Here is a 27,415-nt window from a genome sequence, read left to right on the forward strand (position 1 = left end):
TTCATCATCTTTCAAATGAGGATAACAGCATCTGTTTCACATATATATACATAAACATGTAGCTTAAAACAGTTCTCAGAACAAAATAAATACAAGTATTAGTTACTATGAGAATACATTATGAAGGCCTTGAATTTTAATCTATACATTGTTCTGTAAGCATAAGAAAGGCTTTAAAGTAGAAGAGGCAAAAGTATGCAATAGGTATCATCTGTGTTTTAGAAAATCAACTTTGGTGCCACTTTGCAAAAGTTCCCTGGCTAAAGAGGAGACTAGAGGCACAGTCCAAGTTCTGAGGCCATTTCAAGAGTACAAATAAGAGATACTGATGTAACCTGGTTCAGTTAATGCAGTAGCCTTGCATTCTAGGTTCCAGGTAACCTCGGTGGTTCAGTCCATTAAGCGTTGGACTCTTGATTTCAGCTCAGGTCATGACCTCAAGGTCATGAGATCAAGCCTCGCATTGGGCTCCACACTCAGCATGGAGTCGGCTTGAGACTTTTCCCCTTCCCTCTCCTCCTCTGCGTGCTGTTCATGTTCTCTCTCTCTCCAAAATAGATAGGGGCGGGGCACCTGGCTGGCTCAGCAGTTGAGTGGCTGCCTTTGGCTCAGGTCATGGTCCTGGGATCGAGTCCCACATCGGGATCCGCAGGGAGCCTGCTTCTCCCTCTGCCTGTGTCTCTGCCTCTCTGTGTCTCTCATGAATAAATGGATAAAATCTTTAAAATAAATAGATAAAATAGATAGGGGCACCTGGATGGCTCAGTTGGTTAAGTGTCTACCTTCAGCTCAGGTCATGATCTTGGGGTCCTGGGATGGAGCCCCACGTAGGGCTCCCTGCTCAGCCAGGAGTCTGCTTCTCCCTCTTCCTCTGCCCCTCCCCCCACTCATGCTTTCTCACACACAAATAAAATCTTTAAAAATAATAATAAAATAAAATAGATAATTTTTTTAAAATTCTGGGTTCCAAACTAAAAATTTCAAATTGGAAATCTGAGTCTTGACTGATCTTACAGGTTTAGTGCTAAAAACCACAGTGAGAACCCTGGGAAGATCATGAAGGGGTGCTCCTAGTCCAGATGTTTGAGGGTTCAACTGATGCTTCTCTGCTGCACCCAAATATCAGACCAGTAGTTCTTGCATACTAATCATGATACCCTTTATCCAGTTAAATGTCATGGGCAAGATATTCTATTTTTGGAGATGCTCTTTTTTTTTTTTCTTTTTTTTTCCTTTGAGTAACCTCAAATCTACTCAGTTTCCTAGAGGAAGTTCTGGCCTCTGGACTACACAGCCGAAGCAAGGAGAGCTCTCAAGTTACATCAAGGTCAGCAAGCAGAAGATGAAATGGTGATGGCAAGGCGAACAGAATGGCTCAGCTTCCCTTCTAGCCTTGCTGCGGGCTTCCCCGCTGACCAGAGGTACTGGAGAAGAGCCTTGGGTTTTGTGCTTGTCGTTATAACCCATCTCCAAGTAGCCTGCTAATTCCCAAACTGTTGGCACAGACACCAAGACTCTGAGCAATGATGAGTTGAGAATAAGTCTGTGCCCATCCCAATCCACTTTTCTCATGGTTTCCTTATCAGATAAACCTTGTATTCCTTGTACTTGGCAGCACAATCACTTTAGTTTCTGATGAATTTTGTTGGGATCTTACTTGAGAAAAGAGTTATCAGAGCTCAGAGAAGTTTAAAAAGTAATCATTTGATACACATGCTACACATCCTCTCTTCTCTTGACCACTTTTACTTTTCATTAACCACATTCCTGAACACCTCATTTTTGAGAACTCATCATGTTTCTGTAAGGAACCATCCAAAAATTGTTCCTACATTGCAATTTTCTGTGGCACTGAGAAACCATGTATGACTACAATAAAAATCCATTTTGTGAAAAGACACAAGTTTGTATTTCTTTGGGGTTAATAACTATTTATGGGAATTCATGAGCCAGGCATGAGCTGGCTTTACACCAAATGTAGAGAAGGCATTGCTTCTATCCAAAGGATATTTAAAGTATGTCAAGGCAAACAATAGATTCTAGTGTCAATTTCTATTCTCTTAAAAGCAGTGGAAAGTGGTGATATCACTAATGCCAGGAAGTTATGGCATCCTCAAATCATAGCAAAAACACCACAGCACAATCCCTCTGTGGTTCTTTGTAAGCCCTTTATATATTTTTTAACCTTCCTTTTATGTTGAACATAAAATATTCTCTAGCCTATAGCCTAGGCTCAAATCTGTCACAGTTATTAGGCTCTGGGAATGTTACTTAGTCTCTTTGTGGCTCAGTGTCCTCATCTGTAAAATAAGAGTTATAGGGTTGCCCGGGTGGCTCAGTTAGTTAAGTGTCAAACTCTTGATTTTGGCTCAGGTCATGATCTCAGGGTCCTGAGATCGAGCCCTACATCAGGCTCCCTGCTCAGGGGGACTCTCCTCCTTCTACACCCCTTCTCCCCCCAGCTTGTATTCTCACACTTGCTCTTTCTCTCAAAACAAAATCTTAAAAAAATAATAACAGAGACTTTCAGGTCGCCTGGGTGGCTAAGTCGGTTAAGTGACCAACTCTCGATTTCAGCTCAGGTCATGATCTCAGGGTCGAGGCATTGAACCCAGAGTTGGACTCCTCGCACTCTGGGAGTCTGCTTGAGATTCTCTGCTTCTCCCTCTGCCTCTACCCTCCTCCTGCATGCACTCTCTTTCTCTATCTCTCTAAAATAAATAAATCTTTTTTAACAAAAAGGAAGAGACTTTTCTTACATTTCTCCTATTATTTGCCTGCTTCCATTAAGCCTCTTCAACTAACAATACCAAGAAGTCTAAAAAATGAGCCTTACCCTCAGTGTGTGATGCCAGAAGCTGGCCTTTCTTTATTAAGGATCAAAGCCTTACATATATTTTTTATAATTTAAAAAAATTTTTTTACAGAGAGACCATATGCACATGCGAGTGAGTTGGGAGGAGGGGCAGAGGGAGAGGGAGAGACAGCATCCCAGGCAGGCTCCATGCCCAGCACAGAGCCCAATCAGGGCGCAATTTCATGACACAGGTCTCAACCTGACCTGAAGTCAAGAGTCCAACATTTAACCAACTGAGCCACCCAGATGCCTCAAGACTAGCATTTTTATTTAGGACTTGCAGAGCTGATTACATTATTAGTGGCCCTTTATTTTTACCCCCTTTTTTTTTAAAGATTTTATTTATTTATTCATGAGAGTGAGAGAGAGACAGAGACACAGGCAGAGGGAGAAGCAGGCTCCATGCAGGGAACCTGATGTGGGACTCGATCCCAGGTCTCCAAGATCACGTCCTGGGCTGAAGTCGGCGCTAAACCGCTGAGCCACCCAGGGTGCCCAATTTTTACCCTTTAAAAACAGCATTTTAGTTAAAGTTTCATGTGGTTTTAATGACCTCTCTTCCATAGATTAAAATGTCCTAGTCAAATGTCCCATTTACTCTACAAAAGCCGAGGCACTTTTTTAGCAAAACAACTGTTTGACCTCAGTAAACTTGCAGGCAGCAACTCACAGTCCTTATCGCTGATAGCTCCTTTCTTCCTCAAGTTTAGTGGCTTATAAAACAGCTGAAGAATAAAGTTACTGGCAGTTGTGTCTTATCCATGGTGATGCTGTTAGGGAGGTAACCCCATCACAAGTCCTCCCAGTTCTTATCTCCACCAAAGAGAGGAATTGGCTTGAGTCATTTTTGTGATTTGTGTGTATGGTGGTGTCAAGCTCACTCAGGAGACAGTGCTATGAAACGTGTAAGAGAACCCATAAATTCTCACTGAGATTTCTCACTTAAGAATTGGTCTTTGGGGGGATCCCTGGGTGGCGCAGCAGTTTGGCGCCTGCCTTTGGCCCAGGGCGCGATCCTGGAGACCCGGGATCGGGTCCCACGTCGGGCTCCCGGTGCATGGAGCCTGCTTCTCCCTCTGCCTGTGTCTCTGCCTCTCTCTCTCTCTCTCTGTGCCTATCATGAATGAATGAATGAATGAATGAACTGGTCTTTGGGGCAGCCCCAGTGGCGCAGTGGTTTAGCACTGCCCTGCAGCCTGGAGTGTGATCTTGAAGACCCGGGATCGAGTCCCGCGTCAGGCTCCCTGCATGGAGCCTGCTTCTCCCTCTGCCTGTGTCTCGTGTCTCTGTCTCTCTCTCTCTCTCTGTCTCTATGAATAAATAAATAAAATCTTAAAAAAAAAAAAGAATTGGTCTTTGGAAACAGTCCTAAGTCAAAGATCCCAATTCAGGTGCCATGAAGTTCACCTGGTGAGAGAGAAATCAGTTGAAGAATAGGCCCAAGAAGAGTATGGCACAGGCAGAGATGTAACAGACAAAAGGAGGCAAAGTGAGGGAAGGTAGGGGCAGGATAGTAAGATGAGGCAGTACAGGGGTGCAGGTTAGTGAAAGAGAGAGAAAAGCCCAGAGATTTATATAACATCTTAAGGAGCAAATAGGCAGGAAAGGTTCTCCAGCCCACATGCATCTGTTCTGGAATCTGAAAATTACTTTGGAGGGTTTTGATTTTTTAGCAGTCCCTCTGCCTGATGTTCCACAAAGCTCCTGCACAAGGACCCCACTACCTTGCATACAGAAGACACTCAAATATTTGTTGACTTTTAAGAGGAGGGGAAAGAAAGATGAGGCAGATCATGAATTGTTTCCCATAAACCATAATCTATTCAAACTATGACTCCAAACCACTCTGATCTGCCTGGCCAGCAGATCATGCAGGCTAATTTTTCCTCCCCAGTATACTGGGACATTCTGCTTCCTCATTTATGAAGATACCTTCGATTTTTACTTCTTTTTAAAGCACTTTTTAAGCAGAAAGTGAGAAACAGAGGCAGTGAGAAGGGGAGAGGTGTGTGTGTGTGTGTGTGTGTGTGTGTGTGTGTTAACAAAGCCTAAACAGTAGACTGGAGTCAGAACACCTGGATTCTAAGCCATTTAGCCAGTAACTTGCTGTGTAAACTTGGACAAGTCAATTGATTTGCCATGCAGTTTACTCATTTTCCAAGTGGGAATAATATTATATACACCTCACAAGGTGGCACTAAAGATTTCAAGAAATGATATACAAGAGCATTTTGAAAGGATAAATTTCTATAATAGGGGAATTAATTACTATAGTAAATGAAAAGAGGTTAAAAGGAGTATTGTTGAATTAGGAAGAAAGGGGGTGTCTGGGAAAGGAGAAAAGCCCCTCTGCCATTTGACAGATGCCAGAAAAAGCCAAGGCCACCCCATTCCTGAAACCACAAAGTTGGGGAATACTCTATCTTGAGACGTCTCCAGAAAAAAGAGTTCTCTTTTCCTGCTCGTGTGCCAGGAATTTGTATTCATTTTGTGGCTATTGCATGTCTATCATATGCCAGGCAATGTGTTTGTTAGCTTATTACTGTTCAATAATTAGCACTGGAAGGTAATACTTGTGTATTTTCATAGGACTTTCACAGGTCATCTCCTGTATTCCGCTAACCTTCCTCGTTGATGGAATCGGCAGTTCATCCCTCACCGTTTAATATGTATGTGGAGGAACAGAGTCCTAAAGAAATTCAGTGACTTGGGGCACCTTGAGTGGCTCAGTCTGTTAAGTGCCCACCTGGACTCTGGGTTTCATCTCAGGTCATGATGCCATGGTCGTAAGATGGAGCCCCACCTGGGCTCTACATTCAGTGTAGAGTCTGCTTTCCCTCTCCCTCTGCTCCTCCCTCTCTCAAATAAATAATATCTAGAAAAGAGAGAGAGAAAGAAAAAGAAATTCAGTGACTTGACCAAAAGCCACAAAGTAGTGATGATGAAACTATTCCCCCAATCTGGGTTTCCTGACTCCCCTCTTCCCGTTAAATATGTACTGGGGAAAAAATGAAGTCACTAAAATGTTGGTCTGCAGGCTGTGAGGCGGATCTGGTGTAGGAGGCATCAGCAGAGGTTCCTCGGGTCAGGGCAACCCCCAGCCATTGTCCCCTTCCCTTCATTGGACTCGAATCAGATGTTTCCATGGATCGGATGTTTCCACCTCCATGCAGCAGGAAGAGACACGCAGGTAAGAGGAAGTTTAAGCCTCACCTGAAGCTTCTCTTTAAAGCCACATGGTCCTCTGGACAAGGCCTCTGGCGACAGAGAAATCCACTCCTGCCAGTACTTACCGTGTGTGTCTGTTTATCTCTCAGCCATCCTGAGTCTCACTTTTCTCTGTGCAATGGAGAGAGCCACTACCCACCTCGTACTTAGGAGGCTCCAAGAAGGCCCGAGGCTTTGTAAATGGGTAGAAACGTGTATTGCCATCAACTCCACGTCCCCCGCGACCCCCTGCACACACCTAAAACTTTTCCCCAACACGACCCACCCAGGCCACTGTCCCTACCACCCGGGGCGTGTGCGCCCCAGATGCCCCCTGTCGGTGAGGCGGGCGCCCTCCCACCTCCCGCTCTTGTTTGCTTGGGAGGGAGCCGGTCTCGATCTAGGGGATCTCGGTCTTCCGCAATCTCTCCCCGCCGTCCGCTCCCGCCGCCTCCGCCGGCCGTCTGGGTCTCGGGCTCCGCCCCCGGCTCCGGCCGCAGGTGCGAGCGCCGGCCCCGCGCCCCCGCCCCCGCCCCCGCCCCCGCCCGGGGGCCGCTCTCCGGCGGGCGTTAGGTCTGTCTCCCTCACCCTCCTCCAGTCGGAGACAAAGGAGGGGGGTGGGGGAGCGCACCGTCTCCGGCTCCGCGATTCGCCCTTTATTCTGAACTCGCAACGTCAGCGGGCCGCGGATGGAGGCGCGGGGCGCGGGCCGGGAGGCGGCGGCGGGGGCGCGCGGGGGCCCGGGCCGCGTGGGCGCCGGCATGGAGGGCGCCGGGGGGCGGGGGGCGGGCGTGCGTGCGAGTGCGAGTGCGAGTGCGAGTGCGAGTGCGAGTGCGAGTGCGAGTGAGGCCGGCCTCTAGTGTAACCGGAGCTACAAAGAAGGGGAGAGTCCGGGCGAGGGAGGGCGGAGCGGCGGCGGCGGCGGCGGCGGGGGCAGCTCCGCGGGCCGGGCCCCTTCCCCGCGCCGCGCCTCCGGGAACGATGAAGAAGAACCATCCCGCCAAGAGGGTGAGTGTGCCCGCCGCGCCCCGGACCCCGGGCGGCCCCTCGAGCTGCTGTGCGCCGCCTCGGGCCGGGGGCTCGCACTTGGCTGACTTTGCTGCTCCCCCCGGCCCCGGCCCGGCCCCGGCGGGAGACAATGAGGAATCCAGCGAGCTGCCTCGGATGCCGGCGCCGCGGGACCGGGGCTGCGGGCGGGGCGGGGGCGGGGGCGGGGGCGGGCGGGCGAGGCCCCCGCGCCCGGGCCGCGGCCGGGACCCGTCGGTCGCGAGGAGGGCGAGGCCGGCGGGGCAGGGGGCCCGGAGTGGCAACCTTCGGGGGCGCGGGCAGCGGACGCCGGGGCGCCGGCAGCGCAGCTCGGGGGGACGGTCGCGGGGACCGCGGGGACCGGGCCGCCGAGGGGGGTCGTGAGGGCCGGCACGACCCGGGCGGATCGCGGCAGCCGCTGACCGGCCTGTGCTGTCGCCCGGGGCAGGGGCTTCAGGATGGCAGCCACCCGTGCGCACCGCCGGAGAAGGTCGGCTGGGTCCGGAAATTCTGCGGGAAGGGGATTTTCAGGGAGATTTGGAAAAACCGTTATGTGGTGCTGAAGGGGGACCAGCTGTACATCTCGGAGAAGGAGGTAGGTGCCCTCCGCCTCCCGCCCCTGGCTCCTCCTGTTCCCGTGCTGTCCCTCCACAGGGGACCTGCCTGCCTCCGCGTCCCCCTGCCCTCGCCCCTCCCCCACTTTGTGCAGAAGCAAGTTCAGCAGTTCAGCTGGTCTCTACCCCTGTCGCATCTGCAGAGAAAGGTCACCCTTTATCCAGAAAACCCGAGTCAGAATTCCAAGTTGAGTGTCCATCTTATTTAATGATTTTTCTCGGCCAACACCTTTCTGACAAGGATGATAACCCCCCTCCCAGGATGTCCCAAAAGTTCTAAGTCCCCTGCTGCCCCCTACTCTATCCTGGCAAGCTAGCTGGAGGTAGGATTTTTTTTTTCTTTGCCAGAGCTGCTGAAAAACTCTATGGGGTTTCTTCTCCACCTCTTCCCGCTCCCCTACCCCAAGCCAGCTAACCTCTTTCCTGTCTCTTAGCCGGGGGCAGGCGCAGGCCATATTGCAAGTACAGCTGCCCCAATCACAGAAAACACATACACAGCCCTGGGTCAGTCTCCTATGGCCTCGGGCAGAGTGTCTGTGAGTGGCAGTTATTTCTGTTGAAGCCAATGATCCTAACCAGTCTGCTTCCCACTCCGTTAAAAGGAGGAGGAGGAGAAGCAAGGAACTCATTCACCACCCTCTTCATAACTTCTCCCATTTGTATCAGAAAGGAGACAAATGGAGTCACCAACCCCTTATCTGTCTCTGGGTAATTAAAATGAAAACCACAGTCTACATTCAGAACCTGAGCCCGGATCGTTGAATCCACACTCTTCTCCCTTTTCTCTCTTATTTCTGGAGATCGGTTAACACTTGAGACACTGACATTGGCCTCCATGAGGTGAAAGACATTCAGTCCCTCCTTCTGAGATGCTGTCAACACTAGCTTGGAGACTGTCCTGTGCTCCCCGGGTGGCACGGCCCCTCCTGCCCCGTGTTCCCTCACCCCAGAGCTAACTGGGAAGTCCACCCTGAGCTCTAACCTCTTCTGCTTTCTGCAGTAGACTATATTGAGGTAAATAAATCCTTTTATGGTATTGAAACAGACACAGACACAGCCCTAGAGAAAGTAATCGTCTCAACAGAACATGTAGCTAGGCAAGTAGGGAAGAACTAAGCCATGCCAGGGCCAGAGCAATCCCTCTTCGGGGTGTTTCGACCTGACTGTTGACGCCAGGCGGGAACTTGGTGATGGTAGGTGGTGAGAGAAGCCTTTGATAGGATTCATTTTTAAGGGCTACCTCTACCCAACCCCAAATCCCGTAGAAGGTTTTCCAATTTTCTGGCTTTCCAATTTAATAATAATAATAATAATAATAATAATAACAACAACAACAAGCAAGTGTCAAAGTGTATCTCCTGTCTTCCCCGAACTTCATAATGGCAGCAAACTCTGGTGAGCAATTGGAGAGAACTTCCCATATGTCAACAGTGAAAGGGTAGAAGGAACAAGAGATCTTTTCTCATTTGTATTTGTCCAGAGAACAGAGTCTGGAGCAAAAGTGTGCTTGCTCCTTGTTTGTGGAGGAAAGGGTACAGAGACTGGGGGAAGGATGAATGACCTCAGCCTCCGAGGCCTGGTGTCCTATGAGTCAGGAGCATCTGACCAGTCATGGGGCCCGCTGCCCCCTGCCGAGAGGGGTGCAGGAGCAGTGGGCACAAGCCTACCCTTACTCCTCTTCTTTGGAGCCCGTCCCCCTGCTCAGGCAGCCCTGGACTAAGGATGAAGCTACTGGAGGACTCTATGCTCTATTCTCTTCGCTTCCCACAAGCTCTAGAGCTAACAGATTCAAGATTTTTTTTAATTTAATTTAATTTTTTTTAAGTTTTTATTTATTTATTCATGAGAGATGCAGGCAAAGGGAGAAGCAGGCTCCCCACAGGGAGCCCAATGCAGGACTCGATCCCAGGACCCAGGGATCACACCCTGAGCTGAAGGCAAATGCTCAACCACTGAGCCGCCCAGGCGTCCCTCAGGATATTTTTTTAATGCAAAGTATGATGTTTGTAATTTATGTAGTAATGCAAGAACATCCCTAACCCATGGGACGCCTGGATGGCTCAGCAGTTGAGCATCTGCCTTTGGCTCAGGGCGTGATCCTGGGGTCCCAGGATCGAGTCCTACATCAGGCTCCCTATGGGGAGCCTGCTTCTCCCTCTGCCTGTGTCTCTGCCTCTCTCTGTGTGTCTCTTATGAATAAACAAATAAAATCTTTAAAAAAAAAGAATATTTGTAACCCTCTCCCCTCGAATTTTCTTTCTTTGTTGCTTTTCCATATAAAGCCAGGCTCTCCCACCCATCAAAGAAATCCTCCTGTATTTTTTGTTATTAATCATTTTCCTCATTCTCAAAGGGTACCTTATGATCATGAGGTTGATGTGTTGGAACAGAAACTTGATCTTCTGGAGATCTCCTGGTAGAGGAAATTGGGCATCTTTCTTGGCAAGGGAAAAGCCCTGTCTGTGGGCCAGCAGAAGGGTGGGGTTACCTTTGGAAAATGGGTAGTTATAAATGAGGCTTTGGGAATTTGGTGGAGGAAAAACCATACAGTGGAGAGCAAAGGTCTTAGAGTTGTGTACCTTCCGTGGGAATTGGAATCTACCGGTCCTGCTGCCTGTCTTGCCCCTGCCCTATCAAGGCCTAACCTCTGTCCCTGCATCCTCCTTCCTTGTCACCCGTATCCAGGGCAGAATGCCCCCTCCCTTCACTTGCCTTCCTGTAAGGAAAACAACAAGGACCTCTCCTCCCCTGGCCCCGCACACACACCCAGCACTTTCCTCTCTAAGAGTTCTGGCATCTGCTGATAGTCTCAAGCCTGAGGAAGGAGGACGGGAGGATGCAGCACATCATCCTCCCTCCCTGCCCCCATGCTTCTGGGAATTGTCCTCAGATACCCCTTGCTGACATCTTCTCTGCTTCCATCCCCAGTCCTGCCGGGCCCAGAGCCGGGGAGCCCCGGAAGGGGGAGGGCCCTGGAGGAGGCCAGTCGTGCCAGAGCAGATGGGCAGATGGGCAGATGGATGGGCAGCCATCGACCCACACGAGGCTGTGTGATCAGCCTTCCTCCTCTGTGTCCGCCTCTGGGCCCAGCAGCCCGTCCGAAGAACAGAGAGACGCCAGACCAGAGATGGGCTGGGGGTGGAAGAGAAAAGCGCTCCTCTACTTCAGGGCTGGGGAGAGCCAGGAGAATAGATGAAGCCACCTGGGCACCCAGTTCCCGCTGTGGCGCATGGGAAGTAATTCCAGTCGGGGAGGGTGGGTGACTTCCAAGTAGACACGAGACTACTTTTATTTGCTTGTTTAGCTTTAACAAGACAGGCACTGGTGCTTTTCATCACTCGTCCCAGGAAAGCACAAGCAGCGCGTTCCCAGGGTCCTTGGAGGCGGCAGAGGGCCAGAGGGCTTGCGGATGTCAGGCTGCTGGTGTCTGAGGCCCTCTCTTCCTGTGAGCCAGCACAGTCCGGGAGTCACAGCCTCCCAGCACCCCCAGTCCCAGTCCGGGGATGGCGGGGGGTCACCTTAGTGGGGAGGACAAACAACTGAGAGATTTCAAACAGACCTCGGCAGAAGTCTTACTGGAATTTGCTTTGCGGTCCTCAGCACAGGCTGGGGGGCGTCAGGGGATGTAGACAGAATCAGGGTCTCCGGTGAGACACTGAGCAAGAGGGTGAGGGCCCGAGTGCCGGCTGAAGCTGGGAAGGGCAGCACCGGGTGCAGGGGAGGCGCCAGGGCAGGGGAGGGCCACGTGTAGACAGAACTTCCAGCAGGAAGGGGCTTAGGCTCTCACTGGAACCGTGCAAGGAAGTAGCAGGGCGCAGATCTGATCCTCCGTCCTCCAGGGACAGAATAAGTGCATCTTTGTCAAGGGAGAGGTGGATGGATGCCCTCAGTGGCCTTCGAGGCCTGCAGGGGCGAGGCTGGGTTGTCCCGGTTCCTGGGAGGGAGGAAGGAGAGTAAGAAGTACAGGCATGTTTCTCGGCCTTGTCTGAACAAATTCAACACACGGATCCAGGGAACTGCTGTTTTCGTGATGCTGAAGTTCCTGAAATGAAGGAGGTAGATGACTCTTTTTGATAGTATATATTTGAGGAGGGAGTCAGGTCAGGTAAGAAAGCCCAGCTGGCCCAGCCAGGGGAGTAGGCAACGCTTCATCTTGGGGTTCTAAGTTCGAGCCCCACATTGGGTGTAGAGATTACTTTAAAAAATAATAAATAAATAACCAACACGTTTAATAAGATGGGGGAGACCTTTGCCTCAAGACATCCCCCAATACTGACGGTGCTTTTATTTCCTCCCTTGGGAGATCAACAGCAGTCCAGGGATGATGATAGGATTAACCTGTTAGCCATGTAAGCCTTGTCTTTTGAAGGACATAATGGGGGTCATAAGGAAGAGAGACATCCTGGGGCTCTGGAAACAGCAGCTTAGCTGGAGAGCCTGTGGATAGGGTTTACATGGAAGCCCACCTGAGGAATCCCGGGTTTGAGGGCTGCCCCAGGGCTGTGTCCCTGTCCGGCCTGTGTGGGCCTTGGGTGAGACAGCTCTCCTATCCTGTTCTCCCTCCCCTCTTCTTAGGCTTATCCTGCTTCCCAAGACCGGTCCAAATCAACAGTCTGAGGGAAGGCATGAAGTAATTTTATCCTCAGCACCTCACGTCTAACCCTCCCTTAGGTAAAAGATGAGAAAAATATTCAAGAGGTGTTTGACCTGAGTGACTATGAGAAGTGTGAAGAGCTCCGGAAATCCAAAAGCAGGAGCAAGAAAAATCATAGCAAGTTTACTCTTGCCCACTCCAAACAGCCCGGCAACACGGTAGGTTTGTCCTGCCTCCTTGGCCACTAGAACATTGCCGCTTGCATGGGGGAGGGGGGGTGCTGGGGGTGAAGAACACCCTCCCCCTGTGGGTTCCATCCCCCATTCCTGGCTCAGATGGCCTTGCTCTTCTACCAGCTTTTGTTATTTAACCTGAGAATATTGTGGCCATTTCCTTCCCTGCAGGCAAAGCAGCTTTTAAACTGTCCAGTCACAAAGATCGTCTCTCTCGCTCGCTCTCTCACATACACGCACATATACATCACACATCTCTTGGAAGAAAATCACTTTTCCCTGTACCTGATAGATGGTTGAAGTTCTGAACCCAGTTTCTCTTGTCTGAGAGAATTCAGGGGAGATCCTGTTACATTCTGTTTACTCAAACATTAAAGATCTTTATTTTAGTCTCTGTCCTTTATCATTTATCAAACCTCCTTATAATTATCTCCAGTGACAGATGTATGTATATCCATTAACCTTCTTAGCTCGTCCTTGGTCATTTCTAAAGGAACCTCTAAGCTGTGGCATCTTCTAGGAATAGGGGCCGGTTTTCTTAGTTCTGTGGGTGACTCTGGAAACAGAAACTCTCCTACGAGCTGAGTCTAAGAGAATGAGATGATAATTCCTTATTTCTTTACTGTCCTAGTGAGGCACCCACCCTAAAACCCTGGCTGAACCAAGAATCTTCCCCTCACAGGCTCCCAACCTGATCTTCCTAGCAGTGAGTCCAGAAGAGAAGGAATCATGGATCAATGCCCTCAACTCCGCTATCACCCGAGCCAAGAACCGCATCTTGGATGAGGTCAGGGGGGCTCATTTGGGGAGGAGGAACAGCAGGGCAGAGGCAGTAACCATGACTCACTAAAGGGACAGATTATGGGTGGACCACACTTAACCTGCTACCCCCACGAGCTACACTTCTTTAGCTCCCTTTGCAAACCCCATTCTCCCACCTTTTATGTCTTTCTGCCAACTCTTTCTGTGCTTTGGATGCATGGGGCCAGCCTTGGAACCCCCCCCACACACACACACACACCCCACCGCCCCTCACAGGCGCCATAAAGGCTTTGTCTTTGAATTTTCTCAGAAGCAGTTAATGGGTGGGTTTATTTCCCAGTCGAGGACTCAGGGGCTGCTTCACATGGGTCTGTGAAGAACACCCATGACTCATCACAGTGCATCTCTTCAGGTCACCGTGGAGGAGGATAGCTATCTCGCCCACCCCACTCGAGACAGGGCAAAAATCCAACACTCCCGCCGCCCCCCAACTCGAGGACACCTGATGGCCGTGGTATGTAAGATTGTAAGGGTGTAAAACTTCTTGAAGGGCCAACTCCACATTAGTCTGTCTCAGACAAGACTATCTGAGACGGCCCACCAGAGGCATTTGCCATACCAAGGCCAAAGGCTAGGGAAGCCCCTTCACCCCGTCCCCCAGCCCAATTCCTCCAAGCAGAAATATTTAGTTAGTACCTACTATGAGTTCAAAAGTCCTTGCCCTCTATCAGTTTATCATCCCCTGTGGGAAATGAGATCTACCCACAAGGAAAGTGAAAAATAGCAGCAGTGATTGCTGTGCTGCGGGGCCTGTTACTGTGCAGTGGCCGGCTGTCCTGAGGGGGAACAGCATGAGGCTCTGCACCATGCAGCCCTGTGACACACCAAGTGCTGGTCCCTTTCACTGTCCAAGCGCTCAGTCTCTAGGGAGGCAGGCAGATGGGTAGAGTGGAAAGAATATAGGCTTTGGAAACAGAACCAGGTTGGAACCCAGCTTTGCAATCTCTTCTCCCTGTGATTCCCTGAGGCTCTATGTCTTCAGCAGTAGAGTAGAGCAGTCACCATGCCCACCTTGAAGGGCTGCTGGGAGGAATGAACGACTCAAGCCACATATGTACAAGGATGCATGAGGGGCTGAATAATACCCGTATTATTTTTTTTATTACGATATTCTGGAAGTAGAACAAGTTTTCCTGTAAGGCAAGGGGTTGTGGCTCTTTAGAGCAGAGGCGGTTGAGGTGTGTGGCTGGGAGGGCACCGATTACTGTGCGCCGTGGAGCATCCTGTGTGTGCCAGACCCCAAAAGATGCTCAGAAGAAGCATGAGATGGAGAAGAAAGGCACTCTTGGGGAGGTCTGTAGGAAAGTGGAGAACATGGGAAACAAGCAAAAGTTACTTTAAGACACAGAAGAATAAGAGAAAAGTTCAAATCACTATCAAAGGAATAAGAAATCATAAAAACAAGTCAGAAAGTTGTTAGGATGGAGCACTTCTCATTTAGGGGAAGCGCGTTGAGGGGGAAATGGCCAGTCTGCACACACGCGCGTGCGTGTGTGTGTGCGTGTGTCTCTCTCTTTCTCTCTGGCAGTCACTCCCAACAGGCCCCCTATGGCAGTCCACTCCCTTCATTCCCATCCTCTCCCCCCTCTAGGCCTCCACCTCTACCTCGGATGGGATGCTGACCTTGGACTTGATCCAGGAGGAGGAGCCTTCCCCCGAGGAGCGCACCTCCTGCGCCGACAGCTTCAGGGTGGACCTGGACAAGTCAGCGGCCCAGCTAGCCGGCAGCCGGCGGAGAGCAGACTCGGACCACGTCCAGCCCTCCTCAGAGCGGGCCGGCGGCCTTCCCCGGTCTTGGGAGAAGCCGGACAAAGGGGCCACCTATACCCCTCAGGCACCCAAGAAGCTGACCCCTACAGAGAAAGGCCGCTGTGCCTCCCTGGAGGAGATCCTGTCCCGGCGGGACGCTGTCCCCCCCTGCACCAACCCGCTGCGGCCCGAGGACCCCCCCACCCTCCTTCCGCCCCACCCGGCCCAGCTGTCCCGGATCCAGGACCTGGTAGCCAGGAAACTGGAAAAGACTCAGGAGCTGCTGGCAGAGGTTCAGGGCCTGGGAGACGGGAAGCGGAAGGCCAAGGACCCCCCTTGGTCTCCTCCTGATTCCGAGTCGGAACAGCTGCTGCTAGAGACAGAGCGGCTGCTGGGAGAGGCGTCGTCGAACTGGAGCCAGGCGAAGAGGGTGCTGCAGGAGGTCCGGGAGCTGAGGGACCTGTACAGACAGATGGACCTGCACAGCCCCGACTCCCACCTCAGACCAGCTGCTCAGCACAGTCAGTACCGCAAGAGCCTCATGTGAGGGAAGGGGCTGGCATCTGGAACTCGGGGGGCTCGGACTCTTACCTCCAAGTGTTGCAGGATAAAGCTTTTTTATTTACCTCAGTCAAAAAAAGGAAAAAAACACAACTCGTTGCTCTTCCTGCTCCCCAATCCTCCTCCCATCCTCCTTTCCTGCCCTCCTCGCCTCCCTTCTCCGGGTCTGTCTCTCTGATGCCTAAATTGCCTCAGATTTGGGGAGGTGACCCCTATAGTGGTGGTAAGAAGCTTTCATCTAGATGAAGTGAGAGGGGAATAAAAGCATAGTCTAGCCATTTAGACATGCCAGGGAATGTCCTGCTGTTCTCCAGGACCCAAGGACGTGGATAAGCTAAGTTTGGGGGGAAGGCTTTTGCTCTGAGGTCCCAGTCCAGGTTTTCAGTCTGAGGGTGCAATTTCAGCTGCCCAGCTCTAGTCCTAGGGATATAGAAGCCATTGCCACTTGCCTGTGTACACAGAAGTGACATCCATCCCGGCCCAGAGTGGGATTTGTGGGATCCCACAAGGTGCACCAGCTTCTTGCTCATCCTCTGAATGACATCGAGCGGCCTGGATTTCTTACTTGCCGCGTTTCATCCCTCGTTTCCCACATCTCTCCCAACCCTGACTCAGAGATCCGGTGCTGGACAGTTGGGGTTGGCCTGGTCCCTAGGTGAGGGGGGCCCGGTGCAGGGGAACTTAGGGCATACTTACTAAGAACAAAACTAATTTGCAATGCAAGCTGGGCAAGATTGGGGGGAAACCAAACATGTGCCCAGGTTCCTCTTTTGGCCAAGCTAGGGTTTCCTGTAGCCTCTCCCTCTCCTTCCTCAGACCTCTCCCAATACTCATCAAGCCCCAACTTAAGCAAAACATCTTTATGCTCGTACCACCACCCTCCTGGCCAGGCTCCCTTGCATTCTTGTCATGGCAGATCTCACACTATTTTGTTGGCTTCTTCCCTCTGAACTTCCTGAGAACAGGTTAGCAACAGTGACATGGTCCAGAGAAAAGTTGTGAAGCCAAGAGCGGAGTAGGTTTTGACAAGGAGACAGAGAGTCTTATGGATCAACTAATGGGGTTAGAAACCACTTGGAAGTATATGCACCTATTCCCACCCCTTGGCCCCTTCCCTAGCTCTCCACTTGCCTCCAACAGCCAAGCCCTGGCACTTCTCTTGGGGTGAGAGGGGAGATGGGGGAGACCATGGGGACAGACTGTGTGGGCACTGGCAGTGAGGCTGCCCTCATGGGACATTCAGGAAGATTCAGTAGGAGGGAGAGAAGGGAAATCCTCTGGGTGAAGCGCCGACCCTTCACCTCCCATTCTTCTGCTCTGCTGTTACTTCCACATCCCAAGTAAGCGAGATGGGCGATGTCTCCACGTTAAACGGGCTGCATGGAAGGGAGGTGCTGTGTTTTCTGTAGCCCTGCATGCGGCCCTGAGGATTGTCCCTAGAGCTAGCCCGTAGTTCTCTAAACAACTCTCCTCCCTGAGGAATACGTACCCCAGTACCCCACCCGAGAGGGAGAGGCCGCCTGAGTGTCCTTCCAGGGTTTCCTGGGGTAGCAGGTGAAGAAATCTGGGTCTGCAGACTTCTCCTCTCCTGCGCTCAGCATGGTCAGCACACCCACCCATTGCCAAATCATGAAAATCCAGGTTAAAATAGTTACTTTCTTTGTAGAAGTCCCCATCTTTGTATGTATTTTATTTTACCAGCATTTTCCCTCTTTTTATTCCTTTGTGCTCCACATGATAAAAGACAAAAGTGAAAAGGACACATATCCCAACGTGCCAAGTATCTGTGGCTGCCAGGGGAGCTAGAGGACAGAGGGAGGCCCTGGAAGGAGAGGTGGGTGAGGGGAGCAGAAAAGAAAGATCAGGCCCCTGGGAGATGGAGGGCCAGGCACCGGGCTCCTGCGGCCTCCTGGGCACCAGAAGCAGACCACAGGGCAGTAAAATGAGCCCCGCTTTGGAACCAGACAGATGCGGGTTCAGATTTACTTACCAGGCCCTGGGCGAGGCCCCAGCTTTCTGCGCGTTGGTTTTCTCATCTGCAAAATGGAGAGTTCTCGTTGGGCAGACGACAGACAGAGATGCCTGAAGGCCAGGAGATCAGGAAAGGGCTGCTGGCACTTCCCGGGGCCTGGCCACGTGGCCGCGGCCGCTGTGATCAGCGGCAGGCCGGGGTCCCCACCACCATGCTCCAGCGTGGGAGCCGCGCTGGGCCCACGCCCTTGCTCTGACAGCGGGCACCAGGGATGCGCTGAGGCCGGGACAGAGGAGCAGCACAGGGTCTCCTGTCTCCGGGAGCTGCAGTCTTCCCTCGAGGACACCAGCCAAGGACACCAGCTGCAAGCTTACCCCAAAGGTGGGTGGCCAGCGCGGCTCAGGAAAGGAGGGAGCCCCGCCCCAGGCAGCAGCAGGATGGGAGGCAGGCAGGGACCCACAGCATGGGAGCCCAGCCTCCCCTCTCCCCGATCGCTCCCCTCCTTCCAGCATCCCAGTTTCTCTACCTGCCATATTGCCTCCACTCCTGCCCAGTTGCTGGGTTCTGGGGTAAACAGGTAGCTCGAGTAGGGGGACAGGAGCCAACTTGCTTACTACCCCGTTGCCAGTACACCTGCATCTGTGTGTGTTTTCCTCCTCCCCTGGTCTCTCCCATCAATTGTGCCATCTTTTCTTATACAAATGCGCTGGAGAAGGGATAATCTTTGGGGAGGCCCTAGGATGGGGAGACGAGGAGCTCCAGGACGCGCAGTTGAAAGGGTCAGGAGTGGAGGCAGGTGAAGAACTCAATGCCTGAAATTCCATATTTCAAAAGTGACACTTTTACCCATTTTGCCTGTTCTTCCCCACCCACTCGGTAAGTAGGGGTTTGGGGAACAGGAGGCCAATGTCTGAAGTGTTGACCTGAAGTGCTGACGGCTTCCTAGGCTGCTGTTCCGCACAGCCGGTAGGCGGTTTAGGGTGAGAAGAAAGAGGAGAAGCCCACGAGTTTCTCTGACTCCGGCTCCAGCCTTCCAAAAGCATTGCCATGCTGAGCCTGGAGCTCTGACCCTAGTCCCAGCCCCTCTGTCAACAGTATATTTTACCATATTCTCCCCAGAAACCAGCCCCCCCCATCTCTCCCCCTCTACCCCGCCCAGGCAAGCGGACGCAGCCCTGTAGCACAGCCCTAGAAGCCCAGCTCCAGCCTCCTCCCCTTCTCACCCCCAGCCCCTGCGTGGTTCGTTTCTCTTCCTCCTTTCTTCCAAGCTCCCAGTCTCCCAACCGCAGCAGCCAATCCCCAGCCTGCTCTGGAGCCACACCATATAAGGAGAGGTTGGAAAGAAACCGGAGTAAAAGCGAGAGCAAACACACACACACACACACACTCGCATGCATGCGCACACACCCCAGCACACGCACACACCCAAGAGTTTGAGCACCTCTCTGCACATGACCCTGTCTGTTCGACCATGTGTATGACACCAGTCCCACCGTTCCCTGTCCCAGGCTCAACCCACCCACAGAACCAGGAACCTGTTTGCTCTTCCTCGCCTTTATTCACGCCCCCTGAGACCATCACTCCAACCAGTTGCCTCTGACCCAGATTTTCTGCACTAATTACAAGCCTAACGAGATCTAACAAACACCCAACTTAGAACAGCTGAGACCCTTGAGGTCAATTAGTACAACCCAGCTCAGCTCAGGAAGTGAGAGATGAGCCAGAAACTCTTGTACTTGCCTCACCCCAACCCCAACCCAACCCTGGCCTTGGAAGCAGGCAGGGGGAGAATGCAAAAATTAGCAGAACCAGTTTAAAAATAGGATCTTGGAGAGTTAACAAATGTGTGGAAAACTGCGTTAAGGTTGGAAAGAATACAGCATCTCCTAAGTTATCAGTTGGGTAGGGGCTGGTGCAGTAACAGAAATGAGGGACATAAGGCAGTTTTCCTTTTCTCAAGGACAAAATGGAGAAGAGTAACTCGTGGAAGAGGGGGCAGCACTAGAATCTGGATCTGCACCTCAGTCTCCAACTCTTAATGCCTCTTCCTCTTTGCCTCCTGCTTTGGACAAGTTGGGGTTGTCTCCCCTGTCTTTCCTGATGGTTTGGAATAACTCTGAAATCACTTCTTTCTTTCAGAAATGCTAGCTTCGGCCTCATTTCTTGCTTATCCTTCTTCCAGATATTAAAACAATGAGAGGGAACAGATCCTTCTTCCCAAGAAACACAAAAAAGTGTAGAATAAAGGTGATCAGGTGTGGGTTAACCAAGTATTGCAATGATGCCCACATGACTGTCTTCTAGATGAAGACTAAGAAGAAATAGAAGTGGTAGCAGCTGGTTGCTTTTGCAGCTTTCCTACCTGGCAGCAACTGCAACACAACAGAAAGAAGATGGAGGGCAGCCCCGGTGGCGCAGCGGTTTAGCGCCGCCTGCAGCCGGGGGTGTGATCCTGGAGACCCAGGATCAAGTCCCACGTCGGGCTCCCTGCATGGAGCCTGCTTCTCTCTCTGCCTGTGTCTCTGCGCCTCTCTCTCTGTGTGTCTCTCATGAATAAATAAATAAATAAAATCTTTAAAAAAGAAAGAAAGAAGATGGAGCAGGGCAGCGTGCTTCTCATTTTCAGGAGTTCCCGTCTTTAGGTGGCAAAACAAGGCAAAATCTAGAATGGTTTCCTGTCCTACATCCCCCGACATGCAGGCCAGTTGTCCTAACCTCATCCCTAGCACTTGTGACTCTGTTGAGGTGGGAAGGGAAGGAGAAGGCTGGCGAAGTGCTCTCTGCCCTAGCGGGGAACGCGACCTGGAGCCGCTGCAAGACCAAGAAGGAAGGTCTCTCCTCCCCCAGCCTCCAGCCTCCAGCCTCCAGCCTCCAGCCTCCTGGCTGTGGTGGGCTGCACCCTGCTCGCACCCTGCCTCCACCACAGCCCAGACACGCGGTAGCCAGGAGCCTGGTGGACAGGACAACTCAAGAAGCATCACAGCTACCCGGCGAGGACTCCCAAATGTACTTTCCAGCCCCAACCCACCTCTGAGATCAAGGCACTTACAGCATGTGGCTGTACTTCAGTGTCTAAGAGGCATCTTAGATAAATGTGGAAAATCCTTAAGTAACGGTCCTCAATCTCTCAGCCTCCCCGCAAGCTCCTTTGCAAGGTGAGTTTACTGTTCCTCCACTCAAGAGGCATCTCTGTATCTCCAACTGCCATTTGAATCTCGGTTTGCCTCGTAACTTGCTTTGATCGATATGATGTGCTGTTGTGTAAGTTGCAGAGCTTAGACCCTAAAAGGTCCTGCAGTCCCGTCACCACATGTAAAAAGCCCACGCTTCTTCAAATTCAGTTATATACAAGAAGCTTGGACTAGCATTCTTGAGGATGTGAGACCACATGGGGAAAGAGGTCCTGAAACCACACAGAATCTTCCCAACATCCAAACCTCCATACAAACACTGGCTAAACGTAGGACACCATGCAAGACCCGAAGGCCAACTGTCTGGTCAACCCACAGAATTGTGAGAAATTCTATAAATTATTGTTGTCCTAAGCCGCTAAGTTCTGGGGTGATTTGCCATTCAGCAATACATACTGAAGCAGAAATAGGTATGTGGAAGTGGGATACTGCCATAATTAAAACCTAAAACACATGGCAATGGCCCTGGGACCTGGGAGCAAGCAGAGGCGAAAAAGGCCGGTGGCAAGAAGACTATTAGTACAAGTTGGTTGAGCAGGGAGAAAAACACTTTTGGATGCTTACAGAACAGCGTCATCTGTGTTATACAGCAGTGGAATCATTTATGAAACCATTACCTGTGGTACTTGGAAAATAGAAAACGTACGTAACAAACATGTTGGAGGTGGCTTAGGGGAATTCCAAGCAGAATGCTAACAATACCAATATGTTTTTCTTAGCTGTAAATATTAAGGTATTGAAAGAGGAACTAAAGAAGGAATCAGTTTGCAAGCAACATTTGAGGAAAAAATAATAAAGAGGAACAGTCTCCATCCAGAAGACACTGGGGAAATTGAAACCCCTGTGCACGGTTGGTAGGAATGTAAAATGGTGCATCCACTATGGAAAACAACATGGCGGTTCCTCCAAAAAATAAAAGTAGGATCACCACATGATTCAGCAGCCCCACTCCCAGTATACAGTCAAAAGAATTGAAAGCAAGATCTTGAGATATCTGCTCACCCAGGTCCATAACAGCATTATTCACAATGAGCCAGGGATGGAAGTAACTCAAGTGTCCATCAAAGGATAAATGGATAAACAAAATGTACTATATACATATGATGAAACAGTATTCAGCCTAAAAACGGAAGGAAATCTGTCACATATCACAACATGAATGAACCTTAAGGACTTTTTTTTAAATTTTTATTTATTTATGATAGTCACAGAGAGAGAGAGAGAGAGAGAGGCAGAGACACAAGCAGGCTCCATGCACCGGGAGCCCGATATGGGATTCGATCCCGGGTCTCCAGGATCGCGGCCTGGGCCAAAGGCAGGCACCAAACCGCTGCGCCACCCAGGGATCCCCTTATTTTATTTTTTTAAGTAGACTGCACACCCAGTATGGAGCCATCGCAGGAACCTTGACTTGAGGACATTATGTTAAGTCAACTACCATATGATTCCACTTATTTTTTTTAAGATTTTATTTATTTATTCATGAGAGACACAGAGAGGGACAGAGAGAGGCAGAGGGAGAAGCAGGCTCCATGCAGGGAGCCCGATGTGGGACTCGATCCCAGGTCTCCAGGATCACGCCCTGGGCCAAAGGCAGGCGCTAAACCGCTGAGCCACCCAGGCTGCCCCATATGATTCCACTTATATGAAGTATCTAAAGTAGTCAAATTCATAGAAACAGAAAGCAAAATGGTGGTTTCCAGGGCCTGGGAAAAGGGGGGAAAAGGGGGGTTTTTGTTTAATGGGTACAGAGTTTCCGTATTACAAGATGAGAAAGTTTTAGAGCTGGGCTGCACAACATTGTGAATATACTTGACGCTACTAAACTGCACACTTAAAAATGAGTAACATGACAAATTCTATTATAGGTCTTTTAACCACAGTTAAATATAAAAAAATTGTTAAAGACTTATTTATTTATTCATGAGAGACACAGAGAAAGAGACAGGCAGAGACACAGGCAGAGGAAGAAACAGACTCCTTGCAGGAGCCTGATGTGGGACTCGATTCTGGATCCCAAGATCATGACCTGAGCCGAAGGCAGCCGCCCAGCCACTGAGCCACCCACCCAGATGTCCCTAAATTTTTTAAAGACACTTAAAAAATGTCATGATCCCTTGCCCAGTCCCTACACCCGAAATTGTTTTCAGACCTGAAATCTATTGAATGAAAAAGGGGGTGAGTCACCAGGAGGAATTCCTCCAGTCCTTCTCCCAAAGGGACTTATAGCCATTTACTTGAATACCTGTAAGCTAGAGGAGGGCAGGTATCCTGTGTGACATGGAGCCTGAAATGATACTGATACTGAGACCTGAAATGTCATCGTGGACATGGACTACTCTGTGGATTAGAGTGGACGGACTACCGGCCCATCAAAATGGAATCCTGGCTGAAGTCCATCCTAAGGTGCTCCACGGGCCCATGGCCCCACCTGGTGGTCACTGCCCCAATTCCTGAATGTGAATGTGTAACTGGAACTGACGATATAGCTGGCTGTTAGGAAAGCCCCTACATTGGATCATTGGTTTATCTGATAAGAGCTGTCACAGTGGGGAAGCTTCTGAAATTGTGCCTCTCCCCACACTGTCACATCTCTAAGGCAAGATGGTAAATAAAAAGCAATATCCCAGGGCAGCCCGGGTGGCTCAGCGGTTTAGTGCCACCTTCAGCCAAGGGTGTGATCCTGGAGACCCATGTCAGGCTCCCTGCATGGAGCCTGCCTCTCCCTCTGCCTGTGTCTCTGCCTCTCTCTCTCATGAACAAATAAATAAAATCTTAAAAAAAAAAAAAAAAAAAAAGCAATATCCCAGAAAAAACTGGTGGTTGCCAGAGAGGAGGAGAGTGGGAGGGATGGGCAAAAAGAGTGAAGGGGAGTTGTGTGGGGGAGGGTTGGTATAGGCTTCCAGTTATGGAATGAGTAAGTCATGGGGCTGAAAGGTACAGCATAGAGAATATAGTCAATGGTATTGTGTTTTATGGCGACAGATGGTAGCTACACTTGCAACGAGCATAACATACATACAGAGTTGTGGAATCACTATGTTGTATACTGAAACACTGGTGTCAAATGTACTTCAATTTAAAATATATATTTAATTTTGGAGGGAAGACAGAAATCAGGACTACCTTTAGGGATCTCAAGGGATAGTGGTCTCTATCATACCTCTGTTTGATTATCCAGTCTGGTTCCTACAGAAAACAGATAGATCCTGGAGAATGGTAGCTCCATTCAAGCCTTGATTGCAGCCACCACACAGGATGTGGTCTCATGGCTACAGCATATAAATATGGCTTCAAGTACATGACATGTGGCCATAGATTTTTTTTTTAAGATTTTTAAATTTTTATTTGAGAGTGAGAGAGAGAGCTAGTACAGGCAGGGGGGAGGGACAGAGGGAGAAGAAGCAGACTTCCCACTGAGCAGGGAGCCTGATGGGGAGCTTGATCCCAAGACCCTGGGATCATGGCCTGAGTTGCTTAACCGGCTAAGCCACCCAGGTGCCCAAGTGGCCAATGATTTCATATATGCATTCTTCTTTTTCCCAATCAGGAAACAGAAGCAGCATTCACATGGACTGAACAGCATTTATTTACCTTTTCCCCCAGGCTATTACACCTCTCCCAATCTATGTCATGATATATTCAGAAAAGATCTAGCCCATGTGGACATCCCAGAGAACTCTGTATTGATCCACTGCATCAATGACATTATGCTGATTGGCGAGAACAAGCAAGAGGTGGCTAGCATCTGAAAGCCTTGGTAAGACACACTCACTCAAGACGGTGCTGTATAAACTCTATGAAAAAATAAAATAAAATAAACTCTACGAAGATTCTAAGGACCTCCTCCTGTCAGTAGTTTGGGGGATCCAGCAGTCAGAGGCATGCTAGGATACCTCCTAGGAAGAAAAGACAAACTGCTGTGTATTGCATCCACAAAGGAAACACAATACCTTGTGGACCTCTTTGTTCTGGAGATGACATGTTCATCGTGGCCCATATCCTGGGTGACACACAAAGTTGTTGCTTTGAGTGGGGACTGAGTGAGACTCCTCAACATCTGCTTCTCAAAGGACGCAACCAGCACACCTTGTGTCTTCCTGCCCTCCCCAGCACCACCATCTACTCCATCTGCAAGGTGTTTGGCTCTACTTAAAAGCATATCTAATATCTGACCATTTCTCTAGCTCTCCTCTGCCAGACCCTCACCTGAATCCTCTCTTCTTTGCTTCAACTCCTCCCCATTCAGCAGCTGGAATGTCTTCTTAAAGCAATTCATGTAACTTGCCTACTTAAAATCGTCTAAGCTTCATCACTTTTATTTTTTTTTAATTTTTATTTATTTATGATAGTCACAGAGAGAGAGAGAGAGAGAGAGGCAGAGACACAGGCAGAGGGAGAAGCAGGCTCCATGCACCGGGAGCCTGATGTGGGATTCGATCCCGGGTCTCCAGGATCGCGCCCTGGGCCAAAGGCAGGCGCCAAACCACTGCGCCACCCAGGGATCCCCGCTTCATCACTTTTAAATAAAATAAAAATCCCACCTCAGGCCCTTTGCCCTTGCTATTTTTCTGCCCGAACAACACTCTAGTTCTCTTCCTGAAAATCTTTATTCAAATGTCAGTTCCTCTGAGAGCTCTTTACTGGTCACTCTGTCTCTTCCAGTGGAAACACCCCTTCCGATTGCTTCCTGACATATCGCTATTTGCCTCCTTCAAGTCCTTCCAACAGTTACCACAGCCTAATCATTTTCCACTTTTGCTTTTTCCTTCTCTCTCTCTGCCTGAGTAGAATATGGGAACCACAGGGGCAGGGCCTTGACTCAATCACAGTTGTCTCCCTAGCACTCTGCACACAATATACAAACACAATGATTATCCGTGTGGAATTAATGATTGAATAGTCTTCCTATCCCACCCACACCTCTGCTACAGTCATCCCCACCATTTACTTCCATTGTAGTAATATTAATAGATCTTGATGGCCCATCATGGTATTTAAATAGCATATTATTTTACTCACATTAAGAATTAACCCCGTGAGGAAAACAAGAGTTAAGGGTAAAAAAAAAAAAAAAAAAAAAAAAAAAAACACCCTGAAGCTGACAGAAGTAATCAAGCTAGAGAGTGCCCGAATCTAAATCTAAAATCAGGTTTTGGGAAACTCCATGATGTCTGACACCAGTTACCACAGGTAGACCAAATTTCACAGGTTAAGGGCACAGTCCCCACAAGGCTGCCCTCACTTCAGTCACAAGTTCAGGGGTCCCACTGCCTCCTGAAGTTTGATAATTTGCCAAAACTATTCATAGAACCAGGAAAGCATTCTACTTACAATTAAGGGGGGGGGTTTTGTAAGACTTTATTTATTTATTTGAGAGAGAGAGAGAGCACGTGCGCGTGCATGAGTAGGGGGAGGGGCAGAAGGAGAGGGAGAAGAAGAAGTAGTGGAGCCCCACTGAGCAGGGAGCCCAACACAAGGCTCCATCCGGGGACCCTGAGATCATGACCTGAGCCGAAGGCAGATGCTTAACCAACTGAGCCACCCAGGCGTCCCATAGTTAAAGTTTTATTATAACAAAAAACATAAATCAGAACCAGCCAAAAGAAAAGACAGGTGAGGTGAAATCTGGGAGGGGCCCCAACACAAAGCTTCTCATCACCTCCTCTGGAGTCCTGGATGGCATTACCTCCTCCTGGTTACAATGTGTGGCAATACTCAAGTGTTGCCAACCAGTGACACTTATCCAAGTCTTTGGTGTCCAAAGTTTTTATTGGGGATCTATCTCACACCGCCCACACTGCTGACCCATAGTCTCCAGCTCCTCTATTCCAGAGCCATCACAAATCACACTGTCCAGTGGCCAATCCCACCCCCAGAGCAAAGACACTCTTATGAAGTAGGACATTCTAGGTGCCTAGAGATCACCTCCCAGTAGCAGAAGGCAAAAGCCATACCTCTGCTTCAACTCTTCCCTTTACTTTGGGTAAAGTTAATTCTTCACTATACAGGGGAGTTTTGCTCTTCTTTTTTAAAATTCCAAATCTAGTGCACTAAAGATACTGTTCTGTCTAATCTTTTTCTTTTCTTTTTTTTTTTTTTTTTTAAGATTTTGCTTATCCGTGAGAGACACACAGAGAGAGAGAGGCAGAAACACAGTCAGAGGGAGAAGCAGGCTCCATGCAGGGAGCCCAACGTGGGACTCAATCCTGGGTCTCCAGGATCACGCCCTGGGCTGAAGGCGACGCTAAACCACTAAGCCACCAGGGCTGCCCAAGTAAGTCTTTATTATCAAGCAAGAAATATGCTGTTTACAAAGGAAATTATTACAAATTCTCTTTTATCACATGATGTTGTGGTATCTGTTAGCAAGGATAAGACCAAAACAATGCTGGGCAGTGACATCAAAGTAACATAATACTGTAATCTACTTGACATTCTCTGATGATACGCTACAGCACCTGCAGTCTAAAATCTCCTACAGGGGATCCCTGGGTGGCGCATCGGTTTCGCACCTGCCTTTGACCCAGGGCACAATCCTGGAGACCGGGGATCGAATCCCACGTCGGGCTCCCAGTGCATGGAGCCT

At 50.0% G+C, this 27,415-nt stretch overlaps 3 protein-coding genes and 1 long non-coding RNA gene across 32 annotated transcripts in view; 3 read left to right on the forward strand and 1 right to left on the reverse strand.

Annotated features, from left to right (window-relative positions):
• The window catches only part of VPS45 (vacuolar protein sorting 45 homolog), a 74,359-nt gene extending 68,325 nt beyond the window's left edge, over positions 1-6,034 (forward strand). Inside the window, exon 15 of one of the 3 annotated variants that reach the window (XM_038562093.1) lies at positions 5,895-6,034. In XM_038562093.1, coding sequence (XP_038418021.1) covers positions 5,895-5,901 — 7 coding nt within the window. In that variant the 3' untranslated portion in view covers positions 5,902-6,034. Of the gene's footprint in view, positions 1-1,239; positions 1,901-5,894 lie in introns of those variants that run through there. The other 2 variants (XM_038562091.1, XM_038562092.1) reach the window with 2 other exon arrangements.
• Positions 6,035-6,613: 579 nt separating this feature from the next.
• PLEKHO1 (pleckstrin homology domain containing O1) lies at positions 6,614-15,756 on the forward strand. Its single transcript, XM_038562094.1, has 6 exons — positions 6,614-7,072; positions 7,539-7,685; positions 12,376-12,516; positions 13,214-13,318; positions 13,706-13,807; positions 14,945-15,756. The coding sequence occupies exons 1-6, from the start codon at positions 7,046-7,048 to the stop codon at positions 15,647-15,649; spliced, it is 1,227 nt and encodes a 408-aa protein (XP_038418022.1). The 5' UTR covers positions 6,614-7,045; the 3' UTR covers positions 15,650-15,756.
• The window catches only part of LOC102154731, a 49,485-nt gene continuing 33,034 nt past the window's right edge, over positions 10,965-27,415 (reverse strand). For 8 of the 27 annotated variants that reach the window (XR_005372729.1, XR_005372734.1, XR_005372724.1 and 5 more), the window contains 4 exons: positions 17,654-17,699; positions 14,977-15,562; positions 12,412-14,648; positions 10,965-11,746 (listed from right to left, as the gene is read on the reverse strand). Coding sequence is in view for 7 of the 27 variants with exons in the window: in XM_038562095.1 (XP_038418023.1) it covers positions 11,566-11,746; positions 17,654-17,699; positions 19,998-20,613 (843 nt within the window). In the remaining 20 variants the exon portion in view is untranslated. The other 19 variants (XR_005372731.1, XR_005372736.1, XR_005372727.1 and 16 more) reach the window with 19 other exon arrangements.
• LOC119863987 lies at positions 17,557-26,995 on the forward strand. The gene is made up of 3 exons (XR_005372744.1): positions 17,557-18,016; positions 24,433-24,586; positions 26,936-26,995. It is a non-coding gene; the product is annotated as an uncharacterized LOC119863987 (long non-coding RNA).

The sequence above is a fragment of the Canis lupus genome, chromosome 17, assembly GCF_011100685.1.
Source record: "Canis lupus familiaris isolate Mischka breed German Shepherd chromosome 17, alternate assembly UU_Cfam_GSD_1.0, whole genome shotgun sequence".
NCBI lineage: Eukaryota > Metazoa > Chordata > Mammalia > Carnivora > Canidae > Canis > Canis lupus.